General features: G+C 54.3%; 1 protein-coding gene across 4 annotated transcripts in view; it reads right to left on the bottom strand.

Annotated features, from left to right (window-relative positions):
- MSI2 (musashi RNA binding protein 2) overlaps positions 1 to 16687 on the bottom strand; it is a 387381-nt gene that overhangs the window by 17232 nt on the left and 353462 nt on the right. For 3 of the 4 annotated variants that reach the window (XM_040640878.1, XM_040640877.1, XM_040640879.1), the window contains exon 11: positions 14186 to 14248. The exons of the other annotated variant lie outside the window; for it this stretch is intronic. In XM_040640878.1, coding sequence (XP_040496812.1) covers positions 14186 to 14248 — 63 coding nt within the window. The remainder of the gene's footprint in view (positions 1 to 14185; positions 14249 to 16687) is intronic. 4 annotated transcript variants of the gene reach the window in all.

The raw sequence follows: 16687 nt of genomic DNA, 5'->3' as shown, positions 1-16687 counted from the left end.
CAGGGAGTGTGGTGCCCGAATGACTCCCTCTCCTTCTCCCTCTCCCTCTCCAGAACACTTCGGTTGCTCCGAGTGTCTCCTAGTTTAATCCTGAGAGTGTCCCTTGCTTTCTTTTGATCTGGTGACTGCCTATGTCCCTGAGGCACATCCAGCTCTATCTTGTCAAAAGAGAAACCAGTCTGGCTTTTCCCCACGTGAACCCAGCCACCCTCTGTGCTGCCGGGCTGTGCGCTCGCTCGCTCATTCGCAGCCTGCCTGCCCTCACCAGAGGCGTGGGGTCCTAGCCTGCCTCCTGTTAAGTGATCCCACTCACTGCAGGCTCGGTGTAAGCTTCCTGCGCTGCGTGCTATGAAACGAAAGCATTATGAAGTTCAAGGCCAGAACTGCGGGCTTGTAGGATTCGCAGGCATGAGGAAAAGCTCCGTAAGCATGTGGTAACACCCTGTCCCAGTTAGGGAAGGTGGAGCGGGGGAAAGCCTCCTACTACGGTGGGCAATAGGGTCTGGAGACAAGAGGCACAAAGTTCTAGAAGCTGCGGCTTCTGAAGGTGCCAGGCTGGAAACGGAACATGTACGGAGCACCTACTGCGTGGGTGTTTAGCCATCTTTTCTCACGCTCCTGACAACCTGTGAGATGGGTCCTATTACCCTGGGTTACAGATAAGGAAACTGAGGGCTGTAGCAGGGAGGGAACGTGTCTTGGGAGTGTTTCTGACCAGACTGAAGCCAGCTCTCCCTTGGACATCAAGGCAACTCCTGGCTGCCCGTCAGACAGAACCCTGCTGCTCGGCTGCCCCTCTTTCCATCGTAGTCTGACAAGACAACTCGCGTTTATTTGGATCTTTCTCTGACGCAGGCAGGTCGCAAGGACAAGACACCAAACCTCCCTCTTTGGAGTGCCAGCTCTGGAGGGTGTGGGCTCTGTTGCCCTTTCTGCATCGAAGCTCCCTGGTGGTGGTGCCTCCCCCATCAGACTGGGGGCTCTCAGACTGGGGTTTGAGCCATGCCTGTCACATGAGAGAGGGAACGGCGTCTGTCGCCAAGGATTAGACCACTCTCCTCTGTGCCACATCCCAGAACAAGGCTGGACAGAACAAAGCAGGCAGGCAGGCTGGCTGTGGTCAGCGTAGGGAGGAGAGGGCGCTGCCAGACAGGAAGGAAGCCCTCCCATACCTGCGCCCTTAGAGGGACTCCTCCAGAATGTGTGACCAGAGGCCTGGTCTCAGTCCCAAAAGACCACTGATTCTGATGGGGGGAGTCCTGCGGGGGCGCTGGACTGCCCTAGGACCATCAATATTTACTGCCCGATCCTGCTGGATGGAAACTCACTGCCCCGGGCTCCACAACCAGGGGGTAGGGTGGGGAGGATGCCCGAGGGCCAGCCCCTTGAGGACCTGTGCAAAAGGCTTTCCACTCGAGCAGCCCGTCTTTAATGATTATAAAGGCACAGGAGTTTAATCCATTTTTGATGTAAGCACTAATAGCTCTGTGTCCTTGAAGTTCAAAGCGGGCGCATACATGTCACTAATTAGCCAAGCACGGAGCCATTCAGCTCCCTCTCATGTTTCTAATTAGGTCTTTAATAACAAACAAATGCCGACCTTACCAAAAGGCCCCCATTCATCAGACAGTCAAGGAGGGCGGCTGCCTCCATGTTTACCGCCGCTTCGGGCTGTGGGTTCTGTATGTACCTGCTCTTAATCTCAGCCAGGACAGGCCAGTCCTCGAGTCCTGTGAGGACAAAGATCCCTTCAGCCTGCCCTGGACGGAGGGACTTCCTGGCCCTGTTGGGAGGACCCGGGAGGGCAGGACAGCTGGCTGCAGGCCGAGAATCCAGACCAGCTCTCCTGGCTTGGCTCTATTTATCCACTCAGGTATGGGTGCTGGTGACAAAGTCACAGAGATGGCGTGAGGCTTTACATCTGGAAAGGAGCTGGTGGTACCTGAGTCCACGGTTAGACATTGGACTTGACCAAGGGAGCCTTCTCTGCTACTGAGGCCTGGGGCTGACCCTGGTGGATCCTGATTTGATGGGTCTGCAGTGTGGCCTGGATACCAGGAATTTTAAAAACTCTCCCGGTGATTCCAACAAACTGCAAAGTTCAAGAACCATGGTGTTGGCCCCAGTCTCAGATCTGCTCACCGGCAGTAGCTATTAACAGGTCCACCTTTATTAATAAATACCATCCGGAGAGCTAAACCCTAAATGTTTAATCAACCCCACCCAAAGATGGGAATCTGACTACAGGTTCTTTCAGTGATACCCACGATTCTGGAAATATTTCTGTCCCTCTCACTGCCTCCATGCATGAAAACAATGTGGCGCTGTTTTCAAATACATTCTCATCACCTGGAAGCCCCTGGCTCTCTCTCCAGTCACTCTTCTTAGCTCTTAAGGCACTGTCACTATCGCACCCCCTCCTTAAAAAGGGATCGAAAGCTGTGGAAACAGCAGCTACCTAGAGCTAGAGTTGAAAGGTCCTCAAACACCCTCTAGTCTGAAACCCTTTGCCCCCAAATCACCCAGCCTGTTGGGTGGTAGAACTAGACCAGAACCAAGTCTTCTGATTCCATACTCTTTCATGCTCTTAACCTCTTTAAAAAAAAAATTGTTTATCATCCTTCTTTATCTGATTAATCCCCAAGGCAACCTCGTTCCCTAGGTGAAGGGATATAAGAGAAGCCTCTGAGCTGTTTCTGCCCCAAGGCCAGAGCACTGACAGCTGTGGGGCCTGAACCCGCTGTAACCCTCCAGCCACTCATATTCAAGCCTGACTTGTTTTTCCGGGAGCCAGGTGGTCGGGGAGACATTGAAATCTCGGGGGCTGCCTCTGTGGAAGGTTTAAGGACTAAAGACTATTTCATGTGCCTGGAGAGGAACAATCTGGACCCAGGAAAGTCAAACAGTGTGGCCAAGGATACACAACGAAACTGGATCCTCCAATATCGGTCCAGGTTTTCTGGTTTGGCGGCTGTGTTTCGGGTCTTTTCTGGAGGCTGAGTTGACATTGCCAGATCCTTCCACCTGGGTCAGTGCCTAACTGACCCCTGACTCCGGGGCATCCTGGATCCCATGCGTCTGTAAGACTCAGCCTCTCTTTCCCCCAAGGCCTGGAATGCCAACCCTCTGCAGGTTACAGTCAGAAATAACTTCCAGAAAGAGAGCCGAAAGTGGGGCTGGGCAGCCTTTGCCTCACACAGTGCTCTACCACAGGCGCACAGGTCTGCACTGATTGCTTACCACAGACCTGGACAGACCGTTTTATTAATATTAATAAGTAACGAGGAACAAAGGGCCCCTTTATTTTTAGCTTTCTCTAATTGCGTAGTAATTACTCATCTACAAAACAAATGAGCCCCTGCTCACGGTTGCCATAGTACCGGGAGCCCAGCCTCCCCACAGGACAATTGGCCGAGGATTCCGCTGCTACCGCCTCCAGCCCCGCCCCTCCACGGCCATTGGTCCGAAGCAAAGCCCTAGCAACTGGGCGGCCAATCCGCTCCCAGCCCCAGGGCTAGGCTGGGCTTCCCAGCGACCTTCCAGATTCAGTCCTCACCGCGCACAGGAAGGGATGTTGACTCATCCCTAAGGAGAACGGGAGAAGGTCTGTCTTGCCCAGAGAGGCCCTCCCCTGCTCCATTGCCTAGTTTCTTTTGGGCAGTGGCTAACTTCCTTCAGTCTTGTTTCAGCTAAAGGTTCCTTTCATAATAATAATAATAACTTACAGGCTGGCTCCCTCTTATCCGACCACGCCTCCTCTGGGCCTCCTTTGTCTGCCTGTGGTCTGAAAAGGATTCAGGGATGGGAAGCCAGATCAGAAATGTCAGCCAAAGCCAGACAGAACCATGACCTTAAGTCTGCAACAGGAGCAGCAGGTGCAAAATGTGCATATAATGCTTCCTGAGGCCTCCTGTAAATGGTTTTGGGTTCTCTCTTCCCCCCAAGGATACAGAGAATTAAGTTGATGGGCAGTGATGGTTTGCCCTTGAGTATGTGTTAAGAATGCAGACCTCTGCTCACGAATCGGAGGGGCTGGTAAGACGGAGCATCCGCTGACATGGTTGAGGGCACAGATGTGATGAGACAGACCCAGGTTCCGATCTTGTCTCTACTACCTCTGACAAGCTGGCTAAGCCACAGTTTTAAAATTTTAAAAATGGGAATGGGAATGATGGTGCCCTCTTCATAGGATTAGGAGAATTAGATGGGGTAAGGCAGGTGGGCTTAGCACAGTACTTGGCTCACTCATAATGTGGGAGTTATTATGAACATGTTACTATTATCATCATGTATTACAATTGCTGAGAAGTGTCTCTAGCATTCTGTCAACCACTTGCAAGATATCTTTCCCTTATGGGACCTTGCAGGTGGGTGTGAATGTTGAGATGCTGACTGGAACCCTCCGATCCGTGCCACAGAGTGGATTTCATTGTGGCTCCCCCATCCTGACAGATCTAATTCCAACAGCCAATCACAGCTGTTCAAAAGTATTATTTGCCCACCTCCTGTTCTGCAGGATTCCAAGCTGGCAGGAGGAGACCTTTTTATTAATATTAATAAGCATCCAGGAACAAAGGGCCCCTTTATTTTCTGCTTTCTCCGATTGCATAATAATTAGTCATCTACACTAAGAATGAGGCTGACTTTGCCTCCTGGAGTACCGATGGTTTATATTGTTGGAGAGGGCAGGTACCACTCCGAGATACATGCAAAACATGTTCCATGGAGTCGGAACCCCACCTTTCGTCCAGAAGACCTCACCAATCAGGAAGGAGACCGAGGACATGGCGTTGTGTTGAGGAGGGGCACCCCGGGTAGGGTTAATCAGGTGTGCCTTCCTGGCACTCTGAGTCAATTTTAATGGAGGGAGCAAAGACAAGGACAGAAGGAGGTGGACTGGCAGTGACTGCCATGAGGGCCCAGGAGTGGAGACCAATAGCCCCAAGTAGGGAATGAATAATAACTTGTTGGCACAAGCAAAGGAGAGTCACAGAAAACTAAGGTGGAGCATGGTGAGGGAATGCCCTCCTGTGTCAGCCTTGCTCCCCTTCCCTTGCTCCGGGTCACGAACCCAGCCCCAGGGATTAGGGAAGGGTCAAGCTATGTTCTGTGGGGGCGCTGCCAGGCTGATCACCCTTAGCTGGCTCCGTTCTTACCAAGCTCCACCGCCATGAAGCATATGAACCTTTCTCTCCCACCAATATGACTGTAGGGATCTAGTTTTCAAGGTTCCCCAGAATCTAGCCTGCCTTGACCTCATCAAGCCTATAACCCACTGCCCAGCAGACAGCCTCCCACTGTCACCCCAGCACTGGCTGCTCATCCCACTGCCAACCTTTTATGCAAGTTCTCTCACCTGCAATGTCCTCTCATCTCCCACTCCAAACCCTGCAGGGCCCATCTAAGTCAAACCTCCTGTCTGAGCCTCCCTGCCTGCTGAGTGCTCTCTGACCAGGCGGGCGTGCAGTCTCACTGAAGACCAGCTCTTGTATCAGTTGTGTGCTCTGTCCTCCCCCAAAAGACTGGGAGCTTGTGGAAGGCAAGGACTGTGCCCTGAAATTCTGCATCCCACCCCAGACCCCAGCATGACGCCAAGCCCAGAGCTCATCAACTAATGGGTAAGAGCCGAAGGCCCGAAGCTGCTCTTCCTGGGCAGCAACAGAAGAACATTCGTGGAGTGTTTCCTCTACATTGGCTGTCACTTGTCCTCCTGCTTTTAGTCCGATCTCTCTAGTCTACCCTGATGGCAAGGTTTGGCTAACATACAAATCTGATGTCACTTTCTGGGTTCAGGCTTCTCTAGGCTCCCGGTTGCCTGCGTGAATCCAGGCTCTTTAACATGGCACCAAAGGCCCTCTGCTCTTGTCCTGCCAGCCCTCCAACTTCATCTGCGGCTGCCCCCCATGCCCCCATCCGCACCCCATTGCATTTTACTCTCCAGCTGCAGCGAACCATTTGTCGGGCTTTAGATTCACCCCTCCACTTTGGGCTCTGGTGGCTTTGCACATGCTGCTCCCCCTGGTTCTTGGGGAACTCCTATTTGTCCTTTAAAAGTAGAAACTGTTGGGGCGCCTGGGTGGCTCAGTCGTTAAGCGTCTGCCTTTGGCTCAGGGCATGATCCCAGAGTCCTGGGATCGAGCCCCGCATCGGGCTCCCTGCTCTGCTGGGAGCCTGCTTCTGCCTCTCCCACTCCCCCTGCTTGTGTTCCCTCTCTTGCTGGCTGGCTCTTTCTGTCAAATAAATAAATAAATAAATAAATAAATAAAATCTTTCAAAAAAAAAAAAAAAGTAGAAACTGTCACTCCTCTGTGAAACCTTCCCAGACAAAGCCAGTCACTCCCTCCCCTGTGCCCTTTCTGTGACTGGACATACCGCATTATACCGTAACTACCTGTTAGCCTCCACGCTAGGCTGGGAGACGCTTGAGGGCAGGGATTGTGCTCTGGATTCATCTGGGATTTTCCAGGGCTGTGGTGGGCTTCATGCCTGCCCACCCAGCAGCATTCTCCCTTCCCCCCCTTTATCTGCACCCAGACTGTCCTCTGGAAATCCATCCTTCTCCTGCTATTCAGTTCAGAGGGGGTTGGATCCCACCCTCAATGACTGGTTCTCACAAACCAGGCCTTAGCCAAGCAGCACAAAGCTCTGGACTTCTGCTAAAATTCAGGACCGTCTGACCCCTCTTCGTCTAGGCAGGTTGGTGTGAAGCAGAAAACTGTTGAGTCCATTTTGCCATCGTAGGAAAGCCAACATCAAGACAATGTTGAGGCAAAAAGGAGGACAAAGCCAAGGGAACTGCAGAAAAAGAGCCCCAGCAGTGTACCCACAAAGCCCACTCTTCTACAGAGCTTCCAGGATGTTGGCCAATGAATCCCCTCTACTATTTATCAACGCTGAGCTGGATTTTCTGATACCGCCCAAAGCACCCTGACTCAAGGCCTAGCACAGTGCGTGCCACATGTAATAATAACTACTGTTGTTGTCCACTTAATAAATATCTGCTGAACTAAATCCCGTGGCAGATGTGCCCTAGGCCTAGCTCTGAAATCTACACTGACAGATGGGCCTGTGAGGTCTAGGGGCCTGAGTCCTTGGCCAACACAGCCCCAAGGCTACCGGGCTCTCCCCGCACACTCTGCATGTGGGGGGCGTCTGGGCGGCAGGTGAGTTCTTCATGAACAGACATGATTTCTCTGCAGGGCTATTAAAGGAGGCCAGAGACCTACGTTCAAGGTCAGGATTCTTCACCCTTGACCATAGACTTGCTCCCCAGGTAACAGGTGGGTGACTCTGGGAAAGTCACACAACCATTCTGCAGATCCGCTTTCTCTTAAAAACAAACATGCAAAACCAGGCCCAAAACTTCTGCCTTCCTGCCTGCCTCCTGGGCTAGCTGCGGTCATGGACATGGCCATCTAACCTCCACAGAAACGCAAGGAGCCACAACACACCGAGGCCTGTGCACCTTTGATGACTCTCACCAACACGTGGGTTCACCAGCTTTTGGGGCTCCCCACACCCTGCAGTGGCCCCACTGAGCCCAGGGTGCAAGGAGGGGGTGCCCCGCCCATCTCTGTCGTGCTCTCTGTGCCCTTACGGAGCTTCCAAGGGCACCACCACACTTTCTACCCCTCCTCCAGATGGCAGGGCCTGGGCTCCTGAGCCAGCATGAGAGAGGGGGCCAACCAGCTCAGGGGGCAGGCACGGATGTGTCACCCTCTGAAAAGAATTCCACTGATTTAAAAGACCCTTAACATCCCCCCACTCCATTCACTTTAGGATTAACTTCTACTGAGGTCTGGGCCTCAAGGCTAGTCACTAATTGCACTACAGTTGATTTATCAAGTGCATGGGTGTTTCTATTACAAAATTATTGATCACAGCTGATGTATTTTATCCTCAACAGGGTTGGTCCAAAAGCCCTTGGAAAATGAATGAAGCAGAGGTCAGCAGTGGGCAGCTCCACACATTATTATAAATTCACTGGGGTGACTGAAATCCAAGGCGGGCCTCTTGATGGTGAAAGACCCGGCCCTCCCAGAAATGAAGATTTTAATGACCAACTGAGAAACGAGAGCCCATCCCCAGGACACAAGGCAGTGGTCTGAGAGGTAAGTCTGGCTGGCTGCAGCAGCTGCTCTAACGGGTCAGGGATCTGCTCTCCCTCCGGGCTGCTGTGCTGGCTCTATGCCATGGCCACAGAAGGGGCTCTTCCCCAGCGAGAGGGCATCCCCGTGATCCTACCCCCAGACGGGCCGTCTTGGGGGCCTCATCCCCAGAGGATGCTTGCTGCTAGCACAAGGGAGGCTGGGTGGGGAAGAAGAGATGACTGCCCTGCAGCCCTTCTTCCTGGATATCGGATCCTGCTGATGGAAGCACAGAAAAGCCATCTTCAGAAATGAAGGCAGCACGTGGATCCATTTTCCTTTCTAACATGAAGCCGACAGTGTGAGGAACAATGCATCGTGGGAAATAGGGACTCTCGGCAGGAGGGATCCAGATCCTCAGACCACTGAAGGCAAGACATGTCTGCCTTTATATTCCTTCGTGCCTGGTACAGCAAACCTTCAACACCTGCTTGTTGAAAGCAACACCCGGGAACCCTAAAATGTATGCCACCAAGGAGGCAAGTAATTCCCGGGTCCCTCTGGCAGCTGCAGGAGTGTGTGTGGGACGCTGTTGTTCACAGCCCTCAGCCCCTAGCACAGGTAAGGTGAAGGGCGTCATGGCGAACGTGGAAAATACCCTGGGAGGGTTGGGGCGGGACAGGCAGGCCTGCTTTGTGTGCACCCACATCTACTCTCCTTTATGGTTCAAGTTCAACTATTTCTTCTCCCTCCTGAGTTGAATTTTACTTTTGTTCATTGTACCTACTGGAACTAAAACGGTTAGGATGTCCAGTCACAGGGTGGCAAAGCCATTTTCCTACAGAGCCAGACCCCGGATTTAGGCCAATAAGGGGGATTTGCGCTCCCTCTGCCATCTGTCCCACCCTCCTTCCTGCTCCGCAGCCTTTGTCAGTCTGCCCCTTTAGCAGCCCCGGCAGCCTGCTGCTTCAAGCCATTTCCCACTGCCTCCCCCCACACCCCCCCTGCAGGACGGGTCTTCCCAGATTTCCCTTCCTGGGCCTCGGGGCCCTCCTTCTATTCAGTGGCTGACCGGCCCTCTCACTTGCAATCCCTGTTCGTGCTGACCGTGTCAACGACCTCTCTCCACGGAGCTACCGTTCCACTCTGAAACCTCACACTCCGCTGGGACTGCCATGGACGCATGACGTCCTGGGCTTCAGTCCCTCACAATAGATAACTTGTCCCCTGAAGGCTGGGGTCCCACGGGGTCCTCCTGCAGCACTAGGTGAGAGCCACCAACCAGCCTGACTTAAGAGCAGGTCCCAGGTGACAACGACTACTTCACGTCCCATCAGCTTGTGAAGATTCGGGCCATCTGCAAAAGCTCGAAGAGACCTCTGGCACTCTGTTATGGCTTGTCCCCACAAATGTAGGGAAGACAGCATGTCCAGAGACATGGACTCCCCATGCCCCTGAGCTGAGGGCAGAGGCTGCAGGACCGGGAAATCTTCCTGGCAAGATGGAGGGAAACTGTGGCCTCCTCTTTGAACGTCACAGGTTCCTCTTCCCTCTTGTCCCCGCCCCCCCATGGAGCTGTGCCAATAATTTCCATACTGTGAAGGTTGCCACTCTGACGCCACTTGCCCCCCTCCCACCCCCACCCGTTCCTTGGAGAGCACATGTAAAGGCTTCTCCTTTATCTTCACCAACAGTAAGAACAAATGCTAACCTTCACTAGGACCCAGTGCATTCCCCGTCTGCAGACTGAGGCTCTTAAGATCTGAATCCCTTTTCTCACCATGTCTCATTTCCCCTCCTTCCCTGGAACTACACCGTGTAGACAGGACTGCCACGTGGACCTGTTCCCTTGACAGGCTGGATGCGAGCTGGCAAAGGACCCAAGGCATCGAGGGCCCGGACGGGCCTTAAGAAAGAAGAAGAGACCTGCTGTTCAAGAACCATATGAGGAAGAGAAGAACAAGGACGAACTGTCAGACTCCTTCCGATCCTGGTTCTGTTCTCTTTTACTAGAGCCGGGCGCTATCAACAGAGATCTCAGTCAGGAAGGCTAGAGCTGGGGGTGGTGACCCAGTGCTGGACTGGGGGAGCAGGGAGTGTGAGGGGAGGTGGTGGTGGCTGATGGCGAGAACATGGATCGAAGCCCCTCAGCAACATTGAAAATATGGAGCCCCTGTCTTCCTGGTCCCCACGCTATCCTTCAGACAGCCGTGCTGTGGCGGGCTGTCGGAGACCCTGTAATATCAACTCAACAATGCATGTTCCAGAGCTACGGCTACCAGGACAGCTACCACAGTGCATGCATTCAGTCAGTCCCACAGAGACATACACTCTAAGAACAGGCAGGGGAGGTGTGAAATGTTTTACTGGACAACAGGTGTTTTGGAGTTGTAACTAATAAAAAAAAATCGAAAACGAAAGTGTACAAAAAAAGACATTTCTCGAGAGTTGGATATGAGTTTGTTTCTTGAACTGTTTCATCTGAACAAGCAAAAACATGCAAACCAGCTGGTACTAACAGGAAGCTGGACACTGAGAGAGGATTAATAGGTGTGGACAAACCTTCCCGCTGAGCGTGCTCAGAAGAGTGTTTGAGAGGAGGTGTGCAGATCCTAGTGTAAGAGAGGCGGGAAAGTATGCCTCAGAGACACTCTCTCACCGCAGCCCCAACCAAGCAAGAGAAAAGACAACAGAAACATGACTCTCGCACTCACCACCACCGTCAGGAGCTCATGTTACTAGACTGGAATAAAGCTGGCAAGTATAAAGTACAGTAAGGGGTCCTGGCTGGGGCCGGAGACGGGCTGGGGGGCGGGCAGGGGGCTCAGAAGCTCTTCGACTGATACACAGACCCACCCCGTAATGTCACCCAGAAATAAAATAGCCTGAAAATCCGAACCACTTCCCTCACCTGTGTGTGTGTGGGGGGGTCGCTGACCAAACTGGATTTAGGTTTGGGTGGGACATGATGAGGCCATCAGAACTGAATGAATACGATCAAAATAAACAAACAAACTCTCGACTGAGCACAAGAAAAGATGACGTTTCAGACTACTGGGTGAAGGTAAAAGAAAAGTGACCACTGATAGTGAAGTTATCTAGGAGTCGGCAGGGACCTCCCCTGGCGGGGGGTCACCTGAGCCCTGCTCACCTCAGGTCCTGCGTGAATTAGGAAAAGGCGGGCAGGTTGGCCCCGAGGAGCTGGCTGAGGTGGCTGCAGAGCTCAAGGCCCCCCTGGACCTCCTACCCTGACACCATAGCCCTGACAGATACAAGTTGCCAACCTGAGCAAAATGCAAGCTGCGTCCCCCTCCCCCCACCCCACGGCCCTTGGCAGGTGCTTCTACCTCGGGAAGCTCCCCCAGCACATCATACTATGAAAGGAAAAAAAAAAAAACCCAAAGCTGTGGAGCTAGACAAACATGAAAGGCAAAATAAGGCCTTCCACAGGACGCCCAATCCCTAGACCAAGCCTGACAGCCAGCCCCTGGGGAAAGGAGGCCACATTTCCTACTGTTTGGAGTCCCCTGCCAGGTTCGGCAGAGTACCAAGCTCAAGGTCGGTACTCCAGACTCCCTGTACCAGCTTCTTCCTCTAAGACAATGCGCCTGGACTTGTGACGCCCTCCAACAGCGGAGGCTGCTTTCCCGGGGGGCTGAAGGAACATCCCCGTCCCCCGGGAAGGAGCTGGCGTGGGGGGGGCAGGGTTGCAGGAGCAGGGGAAGGTAGAACCGGGCAGTCAGCCTTCAGTGATCACCTGCTGGCCTAGGCCTAGGCACAAACGCAAACAAGTCTGTGCAGTCCCTCTCACGTATTTGCCAAAATGCCACCGAGGGGCCACTACAACAGGGAAATAACTGGCCATCTCACCAGGCTCGTAGTCCAGATTATTTTCTAGAGGGAGGGAAGGGACAATCCTTACAGGTCAAAATGCACTAAAAGACAGACAGGCAGAGATCTTCCTTCCCCAACCTTGTAACCCTGCTCCAGGTCCAAAGGAGGGGATGGGGCTGAGGTGCTGAGCTACCCTGTCTACACGGAGGAAGGTGTCTTCCAGCCCAGGCGGTGTTCTGACTTTGGCAGGCACAGTCTAGTCGTTGCCCTGGGGCTCACCCCAAGCCCCTGAGCCCCAGGCAGCACTGTGGGGTGCCCTGTAGCTTCCTGGCCGAGCCTGCACCCTTAGGGCCAGGCACCTCGGAGTTGAGGATTTACTCCTTGCACTAACCTAGGCTGGTGTGGGCAGGTGGTCTGGGAGCACGCTCCTGAATAGAATTCACTAACAGTGCAGCGATGAGCATGGCTGACCTCGAATGGCCGCTGGGAGACTCGGCTCCCGATGGAAATGGCTACAAATAAAACACCACTGATCCTGGAAAAAAAAGTGTGGTTGGAGATGGCTCTGGAGTTGGGGGTTAGGAGTTAGAGGGGGATGGGTGGGACTCCCGCCTGGCTCTGGGTGGGGGTGGCGGAGGGGGGCACAGACCATGGGGAGACCGCTCTCAGACTCGCAAAGAACCCCATGCTGCCCTTTAAACTTGCCATGAAGTCAAGGAGAATGGGGGTGGGGAGAGAGGCAGGGTTAATTTCGGGTTAAAGTTTAGTTTCATAATCCAAGTTATAATAAGAAAGAAACTGAACGGAGAAAACAACCAACAACACTCAAAAATCTCGAGTTTTCTTTTCGTCGTCCCCCCCACCAGGCACAGGTAGGACAGAGGCTCGTTTGTAACGATACCAAAAAGCACTCAAGTTAAAAAACCAAACAGAACAGGGAGACACCAGGCAGCGGCGCGCCCGCCCCCAGGGCAGGGGCACCAAGGGGCACCGGCCAGAGGGCAGGTGGGGGCTGCTGGAGGCCCGCCGGGGCCGGTGGAGGCTGAGCACAGGTGCACAGCTCTCTGGCTAACTGGCCCTCAGCAGCCCTCAGAGAGTTCCCGGCCCTTCCAAACAAACCCCCAGTGGGCGATTCCGGGGAGTGGGTCCTTTGTAGCTCGAGGCAGTGCCAGTTTGCATGGAACGGATTTTTATTGAGGTTTCTAAAGGGCCTCACTGTGCCAGTCTCTCATCACTGAGGGTTTGGGTTTTTGGCATTTGCCCTCTGGGCTTTGAATGCCCCATTTCCTGGTACCCCACAAGCACCTCCCTCCCCCTGCCCTCCTCAGAGCCCTGTCAAACTAACTGCTTCCCGGGTGCTCCGCGGAGCGTGGGGGGGAGAGCTGCAAACCGTGGCTACTGAGTCTAGGAGGAGCAAGGGCATCTCAGCAGCTGGGGCGTGGTGGCCAGGAGGCCTCCCTGGTAGCCCAGCACAGCAGAAGCCCCGCTTGCTTAGGAAGGTGGGGAACATCTGGGGGAGAGGGACAGAAGGCCACTCTGGGGCCTGCATCCTGGACATACCCAGCTCCAGCCTGACCCCACAGTGCTGCTGGGAAAACGTTCCCACCTCACCTGAGGGGCTCTAGACCTCCTAAGAGGCTGGGTTTGGAGACCAAAGGACCAGGGCAGTTCTGTGGGAGAGAAAACCCCAGTTCCCTTGGCAGGTGGAGTCCGGCTCTCCGGTCTCCGCTCTGGGGAGAGTCGGGGATGCAACAGGGGCTTCAGGAAATCACTCCAGTTCATGGAGGCTGGGATTGGCCCCACTTCTGGCCTTCCAGGACCAGGATTTTAGTCGAATTGCAAGGCCACCTGCCAGGTGCAGCAGGGGCCTGGAGGCCAGGAGCTTCCCTCTCACCACCTGGAACTTCTCTGGCTAGGTCAGAGGCCCAAGGAAAGGAGCCTTACGAAGTTCCCCTGAGGAGGGAAATGCCGCAGATGCCCTGAAGCCGGCTGTCAGGTGAGGGGGCTGTCCAAAGTCAAAAAGAAGGTCACTGCTCTTTTCTCGAGGAGAGACTAGAAGTCTACCTTTGGTTTGCAGTCCTGAGACTGGCCCACACTGGGAGCTGCCCTGGGTGGCAGGGCCTCGCCCATGCCCCCCACATCCCCACCCTCTGGGCTGTGGTGACAGTAGTGGACAGACGCAGCCACACCGATCCAACAGGGCCTTTACCTTCCCCCGCACACTGGGGCATGCCTGGGAGCGCCTGTCCCGCACACCTCCCTACCTGAGCCTCTTGCCGCCGCCACCGCCGCTGCCGCCACTGGTCCGTAAGCCGCTGCCGGGAAGCCTGGCGGGGAAAGAGGAGCTGGAGTGAGGGTCGGACCCTGGAAGGGGCCCCCCAGCACAGCCCGGGCTCACAGGCCGCGCTCCACCCCCCTCCAGAGGACAGGAGCGAGAAGGGATCTCTGCGGGGCAGCCTTTAGGAGGAACGCAGGTCAGTGGCTCGCAGGCTTCTGGAAAGCACAGCACCTTTAGGTGTGTTTGATTCCTACACGTGTCACCCCAGAAACTAGTTCTAGACGGCACACCGAAATAGCCTACGAGGTGAGAAGGATCTTCTCTTGGGAGCAGGGCGGGGTCCCTGCTATCCCTGCCATGATCGAGGGGGTCCCCCAGGGAGTGTCCAGGGCAGGGCCAAGCATGGCCCAGGGGTCCCCGGAGCAGGTGGCCCCGAGCCTCTGGGCAGCACAGGCCCCTGGGCCAGGAGGTGGCTGAACTCTAGCTGCTGTCCTAAGGCTCTGCTGGTGTGGACTCTGGAAAGCCTGGCCCTAGCAGCGTCCCAGCGCCAGGCCGAGGGCGAGGTGTGCTGGGAGGCCCGGCTGCCTGCCTGCGTACACAGGAGATACACCGAGAAGGAGGGAGTGGGCAGCTGCAGGGACCAAAGTGGGGTAAGCCCTATGGCTCTGTCTCTCCGTTTCAGCCTCCTGAGGCCCATTACGGGGATTTCGATCTGGCTTTCCAGTCTAAGCTCCGCATCCTGATCAAGTTGGCAGTGAAGGGTCTCCTAGGGATCTCCATCAAGTGTCTGTCTAATAACACCCTGGGCAGCAAGCTGTCCCAGAACGGCGACTGACGGTCAGAAGGGACAAAGTGACCTAGTGTGGCTGCAGAATGTCCAGGGGAAGGAAGAGGTGGGCGCGTCCCCTACCCTGGGCTTCTCCTGGCTACTAGCATAACGCACACACAGTCACGCACAGATACTCTCGCGCACACGGAACAATCACCGTCTGCCATCCAGGCAGACTTTTTGAGGCCTGATTTCAAGACCCATTTCCAAAGGCTGTGGTTTTAAACGATGTGCCAGAAGCCAGCAGCGAACAACGGGCAGCTGGACAGCTGCTCAGCTTTAGCCATAGAGCCTCCCAAATACGGACCTGCTACAGGACACAGTGGGGGAACACATGCACCACGGGGGGCAGGGACCAGGGGAGGAAAGAAAGGAAAGAAAGAGAGCCATCCCCCAAACACAGCGAACTAGAAGCCCACTAAACTCTAAGACTATTGTCCTAGCTACACCGAACTACTGGGGAGGAAAAAAAGTTCAAAACGGAACAATCTACTCTAAAAAGGTCAGGCTAAGCTACTTAAAATGTCAATGAAAAAAGACATACTTGCATTTAAATATGGTAATAGGGCTGTTGAAGGGGGGAAAAAGAAAGATCCAGGTGAAATAAGGGTACTAGGTCATCCCTGGCCGCTGGAGTGGGTTTCCCAGCTCCCATGAAGACCCCACACGTGCCAGGAGGCCACTCCCTCCCCTGCCTCGGACCCCTGCCACCTGAGACCCACGAAGGCACTCCCCCACCAAGTCCTTTCCCCCTTTCTTCCCAGCAGGAAATGCGGGTGGTGGTAGAAAGTGCTGAAGGAAAATAAGGAAGAAGTCAAGTTATTTCTCCCTGTCCCAACCTCTGCACATCAGGCCCCCCGAACCCTGCTGCAGGCACATGCGGCAGAACTCAGGGGACCCTGAAGGAAAAGGAAGCGGGCGGGGAGAGAAGGAAGGTCAAGTTATTCTTTTGCACTCCTCACCCGTACTTGAAACGGAAGGTTTTCTTGGAAGCATGAAACCGTGTGGTGGGGGGAAGAGGGGGGCAGAATGGGGTGGGGGGGAGGCGAGTTTAGTCAATAAAAAGACATTTAACAAAAGGTCTATTTTCTGGAGTCAAGCGCATTTTTGACCAAAGAAAAAGTCTGAAAGAAAGAGGAAGAAAAAAAAAAAAAGCTTATCCAAGAAAGGAAATCCATTATCCTTAATCTCAGATAAAGGTTTCTGCTGGAGACTGGGCATCAGACACCGCTAAGGGCTGGAATTTCATCTCAACCATCAAGCAGGGCTAAGCAGACTGACAAGTGTGAGAAGAGGGCCGGGGAAGAGAGCTCAGTCCGCCCCCCACACTGGAGAGGGGAGCCCACAGCCCTCGCAGTGACTGCATCTGAGACACCAGGGCCACAGCCCCATGGCCCAGCCCAGCCTCTGGGGGAATGTCCTGGACCACTTCCCCAGCTCCCTGCCATCCCCCTCCCGGTCTCTTAGGCGGTTCAGCTGCACTGTCACCCCACAATTCTTCAGATGACCTGGCAGATAAGCCCGATGCTATTACTAGGGCCCCCCACCCCCACCCCCGTGGGCTCTCCTTGGTGGCTGGGCTCTCCTTGGGGCTGGGCAAACACAGATCCAAGAAAGGTGGGGTGTGTGTGTGTGTGTGTGTGTGTGTGTGTGTGTGTG

Source organism: Ursus maritimus, unplaced genomic scaffold, assembly GCF_017311325.1.
Source record: "Ursus maritimus isolate PB19 unplaced genomic scaffold, ASM1731132v1 scaffold_24, whole genome shotgun sequence".
NCBI classification, from domain to species: Eukaryota; Metazoa; Chordata; class Mammalia; order Carnivora; family Ursidae; genus Ursus; species Ursus maritimus.
Note: the sequence above shows the minus strand (reverse complement) of the source record. Positions and strands in the feature narration are given on the sequence as shown.